At 35.9% G+C, this 8,769-nt stretch overlaps 2 protein-coding genes across 3 annotated transcripts; one reads left to right on the top strand and one right to left on the bottom strand.

The window, feature by feature from the left end:
- LOC122398397 (high affinity copper uptake protein 1) lies at positions 1–5,120 on the top strand. Of its 2 annotated transcripts, XM_043398202.1 has the most exons (5): positions 1–214; positions 3,327–3,533; positions 3,596–3,825; positions 3,927–3,956; positions 4,324–5,120. In XM_043398202.1, the coding sequence occupies exons 2-5, from the start codon at positions 3,327–3,329 to the stop codon at positions 4,523–4,525; spliced, it is 669 nt and encodes a 222-aa protein (XP_043254137.1). In that variant the 5' UTR covers positions 1–214; the 3' UTR covers positions 4,526–5,120. The 2 variants fall into 2 exon arrangements, with proteins under 2 accessions (XP_043254137.1, XP_043254138.1); XM_043398203.1 differs by lacking the exon at positions 3,927–3,956.
- Positions 5,121–6,979: 1,859 nt separating this feature from the next.
- Positions 6,980–8,733, bottom strand: LOC122398393 (ras-related protein Rab-9A). The gene is made up of 3 exons (XM_043398197.1): positions 7,585–8,733; positions 7,259–7,515; positions 6,980–7,184 (listed from the first exon to the last, which is right to left on the bottom strand). Exons 1-3 carry the CDS (start codon positions 8,017–8,019, stop codon positions 7,163–7,165), a joined length of 714 nt encoding a protein of 237 aa, XP_043254132.1. The 5' UTR covers positions 8,020–8,733; the 3' UTR covers positions 6,980–7,162.
- Between the last annotated feature and the right edge of the window lie 36 nt (positions 8,734–8,769).

Genomic DNA, 8,769 nt, shown 5'->3' with positions numbered 1-8,769 from the left:
TATTCGGCCGAGTCTTCGTTATTTTACATCCACGGCGATGGAGGAAACCGAGAAAGTTGCGTGCAGTTTATTAATGTATCTCTAAGAGGTTGTTCGACCGTCCATGGAGGCAAATTTATAAACGTGTCTGTTTAACTTGACAAACTCGCGTCCAAACGTTGTTCCGAGATAAGGTGCATCTCGTGCGTGACATAACCCCAATTTTTCATCGAAGGTGAGTAACAGACGCAATCACCGTACAATAATCAAATAAAAACAATCTAACGTGTACTTATCGCAGAGCGACATAATTGTTCTTAAAATTCTAACAAAACGTTTTCATTCCCGCGTACCATTACTCTTCTTTCATCGTATAAATTAAACGCGAATTAAACGATCGACCTACATCGACAACTACATTCATGCTACTAGAGTGCAGTAAGAAAGTGGTGTATACGTAACAGAACTTTCGCATTCTTTAACATGATTGTAATCTTAACTCTGTTTAGAGTATCGCTGACGCGTCAACTCGTTCGCGTATTCTTCGGTGAGAATAAGAAGCACCTTTGTTCTTCAAAAACGAACGTACTTTGATTACTGTCATTTAGAAGTGTACGCGAATGACATATGTTACAGATACTCGGTACAGAGATAGCTCGAACTGATAATAAGTGAATGTATCGCGAAATTCTCCAGTCTCCATGAGAACGCGTCGGAACAGATTCACGTGACATGCCCTTTCAGTTACGTTATAATCCGTTTGTAAATATTTCTTTTCGTCGAGTGAAACGTGATTCACGTTTCTGACGCTTATCGCTCGAACTACTTTTCATGTGAAAATCTCTGCATCGACGTGTCGCGCGTTAATTAATCGCGATTAACCCTCATCGATTCAATTGAAACCAATATCGTCTACTCCCGGTCACTCTGTTTTTACATTACCTAACGTTACCATAATGTCGACGCGTTAAATCAGCATCTACAGGATGTTTAATGCAACGATATATTCACCGTGATTAATGCGACGAAAGCGGTCCGTAATGCCGTTGGTAGTCTCTTTCGTTTCGCGCTTTTAACGTGTCGATGCATTCTTGCACTTTACCGGAATTAATCAATAATTCGTACGTACTCTTCCAGGAAAATTATAATACGTATTCATCGCGCGGAATCTTGGTATTTCAATATCAAGATTCCAGCCGAGCGAGGAACTGTCGACAATGCACCGACACGGGACTCCCCGGGCCATTTTTCTTACTCGATCCGTCGACTACTTTTTTAATAAAAATAATTTTTATTTTTTTATTTTTTAATGACATTAGTTAATACCATTTTCGATTTAATCGGTCACGATTTATGCGGAAAAAATATGTTAGCCGCAATTAATTCATAATAGCGCGGTGCCTTATCGCAAAGATTCCCAGTTGTTTTCAACTCGTCGCTAAATTAATCTCGCTGCAATATATTTTTCGAACACACGTTCAAATTCTGCTACATCGACGCTAATCGAATTTTGTTTTTTTTTCGAAATTTGTTGACGGTCAATTTGATCGATACCGTTGTCCTCTGTTGCGTAAAATTTATCGCGTTTTTGACTCGTAACCGATCGAGGGATCGACAATTGTGCTCATTAAACGTCCTCAAGGTTGACTAAGAACAAGGTGCAATTAACCGATAATTGCTAAACGTAGTTGCTAAGCACCAACAACATGAAATTTCTATTATATTTTGAACCATTTATTTTGTTTCTTTTTTCAAATTATCAAAAATAAAATAGATGTAAAATGGATTGAACGTTCTCACGATTTGTTTTACCAAACGTATCTCATCAGATTATATTTGGAAGAATGAAAATGAAAGTACGACTAAATAATTTAAATAAAATATTATATCGGCCTCGATGGCCACGTGCCCATTGCGTTTACAAGCTATCCATTTATTTAAATATAAATACATAAACGTCATTGAACTATTGAATACTTCTATTTGTCACGTTATAATTTGAAACATGTTCGAGGAAAAATTTAGATAGGGAAAATTGCCGTGGCAATCAACACGTAAATTACACTAGTATTATCAATGGGCGAGCATTAATGTAGAAAAATATATATATATCTTTTTTAACACGCCTTCCAATAAGTTTTGAAACCATAGCTACACCCCTGGGAAAAATTTTAATGGTAGATTCTAGGGACCAAAATAAGACGAAAATCAAGAATAGCAATTTGTTGATCGAGGCTTCGTTAAAAAGTTATTAACGTTTAAAGTTTAAGGCACGCAGTTCGCAGATTGCCGTTCCACAGGCGGAACTTTAAACGTTAATAACTTTTTAACGAAGCCTCTATTAACAAATTGCTATTCTTGATTTTCGTCTTATTTTGGCCTCTAGAATCCCCCATTAAAATTTTTCCTCGAACGGTACTGTTAAAGTGAAACAATCGTTGTAAATTCCGTGAACAATAACGTTTAGGGTATAGAATGGAATGTTGGTCACGCCATGTCGGACCATTGAATTTATCTCGGAAGAAATCCGTTTTAGAAAGTACCGAGAGCTCGCGTTTTTTTTACCTTGTCTCTTTGTTCTCTCGAACTACGCGACCACGAGTCATGAACTCGTTTCTTCTAATACATCTGTTCCAAACTCGTTCACGGTTAGCCTGGCAAGCTGCCTAATCGAGAACGAACGATTTTACGAAAACCACCGTGTTAATTAATAACTTATCGAGACTTTAACGGTTCGTGGAAAAAACGAACGTGGCGAGGGTTTTTCAAAAATGTTTGCGGAATGTATCGCGATCGAATTTTAATTACTCAACGGTGTTCTGCTATGATTTGATAAAAAGAAACCGCGATTCGTTGCAAAATTATATTACGATCCTCGTTAATATTGGATCGACCGTTTCGCGCGGTGTCGATTACACCGTGTATACCCATTAAATCGTTCGTTTATTTTCTTTGGAAGCGTGGCGAGCGCTCGAGCAACAGGTGTCAGCCTTATCTACAATTCCCTTCTGTCGTCGATGTGATTCGCAGCCGACGTTACGGAAAAACTTTATTCGCGGTTGGAAATTCAACACGTCTACTTTTCATCGTGCACGAGGCTCATGATTTATTCCATTCTCTTCGCTTGGCTTATTACCGCCCCAATATAGATATACGTTTATAATAGTAGCGTCGTATATGTATACGAGTAAACGACCCGCCATCTTTGAATTCTTTCGAACTTAATGGACCATTCTCATTCGGGGGCTGATCGAATAACGAATAAAATTGTATTTGTTTATCGAATAAATTATAAGATTGTAGTCTCGAAAATGTTTGAAAAAAATGAATCTTCTTTCTTTATATAGATGTCTCATGATCACATGGCGCACATGATGAACGCATCGGGGAGCCTCACTGCCCATGATTCTATGTCCCATTCGGACATGGATCATTCGAAAATGCACCAAGATATGTTGCACGGTTCTATGGATCACGGCAGTATGGATCATGGTAGTATGGATCATGTCTCTGCCTCTACGGATGCGTGTGCCAATATGGGGCATAGTATGTCGGTACGTATAACTTACTTGTAAAAATTAATTTCAATGTTAATAAACAATTATCGTATTTGCAGATGGCATTCCACGGCGGATACTGTGAAAATGTGTTGTTCGAGTCCTGGAAAATTTCGTCGGTCGGCGGCTTGATCGGATCGATGATCGGTATTATGATCATGGCCGCGCTTTACGAAGGTTTGAAATATTATCGGGAATACCTGTTTTGGAAGACGTATAATGCTCTTCAGTATAGAAGCGTCAAGATGCCGGAAAAGAACGTCGTGGCTGAGGATAATCGAGTGATACAGTAAGTTTTACTATTTCACACGGATATCATAATTTCGAAACTTTCGCTTCACAACATAAGGCGTTTGATGTACAATGTCAAATTTGATTTTGTCTTTATAGTATGGTCGGCGAAGTAATTCACAAGCAGCCGTAAGTAATCGAGAAACGAATTGTTTTTTAAATGATTTTTTTCCCGTTTTGATAACATGTTTCTGCTGCACTTTCCAATCTTCTATTTTCTATGTATCAGTGAACCCTTATAGTGGGATGTTCATCTTGGTAGTGAAAGCTTATTTTATTTGCATGTATTAATCACTTTCTTCCAATTTCTAGGTACCACACTTGCTCTTCTTTCCTACACTCGTGTTTTATAGGCTTTATATTTTTTTTTACAACTCTTCTTCTCCTTTTATATACCATTGCTTGGCATGATGATTTATTACTGTACATATTGCATATTTCAGCGAATAAAAATTTCATCAGGATTTTAATCCGTTTCCGTAATGTATTTGTGCAGGCCAACAATGTTGTCATGGATGCATACATTTCAAACGTTCTTACACATTGTCCAAATCGTGCTGTCGTATTTCCTCATGCTGATCTTCATGACGTACAATGTATGGTTGGGGATAGCTGTAGTGTTCGGTGCAGCAATTGGTTACTTCTTATTCGGATGGAAAAAATCTGTTATCGTAGATGTCACCGAGCATTGTCACTAGCTGTTAATGTATTTACATTAGATTCTGTTATCATGATGAAAATGAACATAACGTGTACATTACCGCAAAGGTTCATAACAAATTAGAGAAATTCTAAAACGATCGATTGTATGCGATAGATACGTGCAGGAAACATAATTTTCTCGAGTTCATGGTATCCACGGAAATATACGAAGGAAAAGTTTTTTAGTTTGAATTTATTCTTATGCATAGATATTTTATGCATACAGAATACCATTTTTCAGTTACTCGCTGAAAGAGAAGAGCATGGTTTGATTATTACTGGATGGATAAATGTCTATAAAAGGCGAACTTGTATACAAAAATATTGGAAGATTGATCTTTGACACGGACAAACTGTATCACATTTACTTTGTAAATATCGTTAAGAAATTTAAATGAGAAAAGTGAAATGCGCGCATACTTTTCTCCAAACCTTTACACATTTACCCTTAATTTTGTATTGTAACATACTTTACACACTTTTATTATTCGATCGAGTTTAATGTTTAAAAAAAAAAAAAGTATGCAGTGGTGTCTCGAATATTGCTTACATCATGATGTACTGTTACAATGTAACGTTACTGACAATTGTATTACTAGAAAGTAATCTAGAAATTACTGTTATTTGTAAAATATAAGATAATATGAATACAAAAAATCAATATATGTAGTTAAAAATTTAAGCGAGGTATCAAAGATACTTCACTAATATATTTTATCAATTTTAAACAAGCACAGAATACCTTTATTTTTTTTTCTTGGAAAATCGATCTTTAGCATTATAAAATTCATAAAGGGGATAATACACATTAATATTTACGACACAGTATGAAAAATCTTGGTTCCTATTTTGATAGATATCAAATAATAATAAGTAAAATATACTACAATAAATGCAATGTATACTGTACAAAGGTAATTTTTATAAAATTATTAATAACACTCATGTAGGACGAACGATACAAAACATACTCAATTAATGCAGAACAGATCCTACATGTTGCAATCGGCGAAAACATTTTCACCTTGATATGATTAAATTTTATATGCAGTTCACACCTGAACCAACACATTCAATACGATGCTAGAAATTTATATGTATATCCCACATGTAGCTATACAAAAAGCACCAGCATGCATGTCACACATATAATTAATACGAGCCTTGTCGTTGGAAAAAATTTTTTTTAAATTACAATGACATTACATACTCTTTATGCTTAGTATGTACAGCATTATTAAAGCATTAACTTAGCTTTTGGACAAGTTACATTGCTTTAGAAATGCGTACCACGCGTACAAGATTGTACAAAAAGCTCCGTTTGTTATATTTATAACATTATTAATTTTGTAGGAAACTCTTTAAACACCAACTGCAGACCATTCCAAGAGCAGCAGAGTATTTTATATTTCGTCGTATGTATATATATATTTAAAAATCATACATATACATATGCATGTATATATAAACGTGATAATTAACCCCCCAGTCGCGGGCGATTTTCTTCTAAGGTGGCTTTGACAATGTCTACGACATCAGTTGAGATTCGACGATCGCGGCGAAAGTATCGGAAGAATTTAAAATAGATTCAACGTAGAAATAGCGACTCCCGATTCTTAAATATCATAAAAATTTTAAGGTAGAATAAGCGAAACGCGCTACGAGCGTTTCCCGCGGCTGGGGGGTCAAGAGCATTTTCTGATAAATATATACTACATCACTGCCCTTAGTTCGTACTGCAAGGATAAGGCAAATTTAGATTACAATGCTAAATTACAATTTATACTAACTCTTATTTATAAAGCTGTTGATGATAATGATTATTATTATTATTATTTTATCACAAGCCAATGATGTACGAAATACTTAAAATACTGTCTGTAGCTCACAAGTTGCACAAAGCGTGATACGAGTAGGACGTTCAATTTGACCTTACACTTTACAGTTGTATTCTGGAAAGATCAACCGTAAAATATTACCGAAAGACTGAAAGAAAACCTCGAACTGTTGAAAATAAACGAGTAAAATTTGTAAAGCTATTATACGGACGTTATTCATTGGCAACGTAAATAATATTTATCGCTATTGAAATTTAAAACGCAATAGACGAAAATGTATAAATGGTACCAACAGAAAACTGGTTGTAACATTGAAATTCACCTTATCGTGAAGAAAGTATCCTAGACAGGCAAGGTATCTCTTCAAATTATTTTGTTAGACCTAGAAGAAAAATCATGTTACGTGCAAAATTGTCGTTGCAGTGGCGGGACTAAATTGTTACTACTTTTGTACGAAATTAATATATTTTTCACGGATATGAAAATTTTTAAACATTTTGTAATTGGTGTTGCCAATGGTTACGAATTATGTTTGAGGAATCAGATAAAATGTAAAAAAAAAAAAAAAGAAGAATGTAGTGTAGGTCAATGAAAAAAAGAATAAAATTCTTATACTTATATAATATAATGTCCTTATATGCCCTAAATACAATATTCATCACTTGTAAGAGTTGGTTCAATTTGCAACATATGTACTCATTTCAAGTGTAAACAAATTTGATAGGTCCATTCCAAGTATGTCAGTTTGCACCTCAAGGATTATTTGTTGTGTTTATCTCGTTACCACTTGTTTCATTACCTTATTGTACTTGTGGATCTTGAGAAATAAGTTTCATGCATTACGTTGTGAAAACATAAAAAATATTTAAAATCTTGCCATCTGTAACCTACTCAGCACCAGATACTGGCATACAACAACTTGTACGATGAGGAGATTGCTGTTTCGAAAGATCAACCGTATCTTCTACTAATGGACGCTCTAATCTAGCTTCAAGTTGTGCCCAAGCAGCAACAGCTGCACCAAAGGCTGCTTCGACATTGGTTGCATCTTTTGCGGACGTTTCCACCAATGGAGGATCTCCATTTTCCGCGCACCAAGCTTGGGCTTCCTCCGTAGAAACCTGTTTCTTAGGTTCTGGAACATCCACCTACAACAGTCGTTTCCATGAGTATTGTTGCATATTAGTTTCCTTTTTCTTCTATGCCTTTTTCCTTACTTTGTTTCCAACAACTATAAATGGAAATGTAGATCCCTCTTGAACGTCGGCATAATAAAGAAATTCAGATCTCCAGAGTGCTAAATTTTTAAAGCTTGTTCTGTCGTCGACAGCATACGTCAAAAGGCAAATATCGGAGCCTCTATAAAATGGAGTTCTAAGAGTCTTGAATCTTTCTTGTCCAGCTGTGTCCCATATTTGAAGCGTATATGCCTCTCCATTGATTTCAATGTCTTTGTTTAAAAACTCTACTCCGATAGTGTGAAAACTATGCTCGTCGAAATGATTGGAAACAAATCTGTTCATAAGGCAAGACTTGCCAACACCACCATCACCCAATATCACTACTTTTAGAAGCGTCGATCTTTGAGAATTACGATTTTGTAGATTGCCACCTCTTGGTGTACTTACTGTGCTTGAATTGTATCCTGACATCTTTTTATTTTTCACTTTTAAAAATAACTAAGAAACTGTACGTTCAAAAATACGATATATACTTATGTTTTCTACATATCAATACTCTTTGCGCCGTGCAATTAAATACTTCGCTCGTCGAATGCCGTGTGCATTCAATGATTTCCTGTCAATGCGGAATCAGCTGATTCGAACACCGTATAAGACGATTCGCTCTTTTTCTATTATACACACTTTATGTAAACGATGTACTTGCGCTAAAAATTCTTAAACTTTGTGTTCTTCGTTCACGTCAAAGTTACGCACCGTTTAAAACATTTTAATATCGTGATATTCGTTTCACGGTGATGCATAACCTTCTCATTTTATACTCTTATTTGAATATCGATTTAAATAAAGCGCAAAACGATTTCGACGAACGAGACAGTAATTTCTGATTTTGTTGGAAGCCGTGTAATTTGTTTTATTCGATTTTATTTCTAGCAAAGTCGGATACCTAAAGAGGATGCCGTTTGGTACTGAGTCATAGCTATCGCCGAGTAAAATTCCAATTTTCTCGATCGGACGTGTGTCCAGCGTTCACTCGAATACATTTGACTGCGGTAACACGAACGATCTTCCGATGTTTTTGCACGGCTAAAATCTATCACTGCCTCTGGGCATTTTCGTTGCTCGCAAAGTATTTGACACTTTGCAGACGACGAAAGAAACGCCCATGTTGGATGTTGAACGCACAAGACGGCTACAACATGGCTACCTGAAATTATAAAT

Source organism: Colletes gigas, unplaced genomic scaffold (genome assembly GCF_013123115.1).
Source record: "Colletes gigas isolate AHSC1104 unplaced genomic scaffold, ASM1312311v1 Colletes_gigas_Sc00011, whole genome shotgun sequence".
In the NCBI taxonomy this organism is placed as follows: Eukaryota; Metazoa; Arthropoda; class Insecta; order Hymenoptera; family Colletidae; genus Colletes; species Colletes gigas.
Note: the sequence above shows the minus strand (reverse complement) of the source record. Positions and strands in the feature narration are given on the sequence as shown.

What these genes read in the sequence shown, in the direction of transcription:
- LOC122398397 (XM_043398202.1), top strand. Translation starts at nt 3,327, where the DNA reads ATGTCTCATGATCACATGGCGCACATGATGAACGCATCGGGGAGCCTC. An exon ending in ATATGGGGCATAGTATGTCG is followed by an intron (nt 3,534 to 3,595) that starts GTACGTATAACT and finishes TCGTATTTGCAG; the next exon opens with ATGGCATTCCACGGCGGATA. An exon ending in GAAGTAATTCACAAGCAGCC is followed by an intron (nt 3,957 to 4,323) that starts GTAAGTAATCGA and finishes GTATTTGTGCAG; the next exon opens with GCCAACAATGTTGTCATGGA.
- LOC122398393 (XM_043398197.1), bottom strand. Translation starts at nt 8,019, where the DNA reads ATGTCAGGATACAATTCAAGCACAGTAAGTACACCAAGAGGTGGCAAT. An exon ending in TTATAGTTGTTGGAAACAAA is followed by an intron (nt 7,516 to 7,584) that starts GTAAGGAAAAAG and finishes CGACTGTTGTAG; the next exon opens with GTGGATGTTCCAGAACCTAA. An exon ending in ATGCCAGTATCTGGTGCTGA is followed by an intron (nt 7,185 to 7,258) that starts GTAGGTTACAGA and finishes TTATTTCTCAAG; the next exon opens with ATCCACAAGTACAATAAGGT.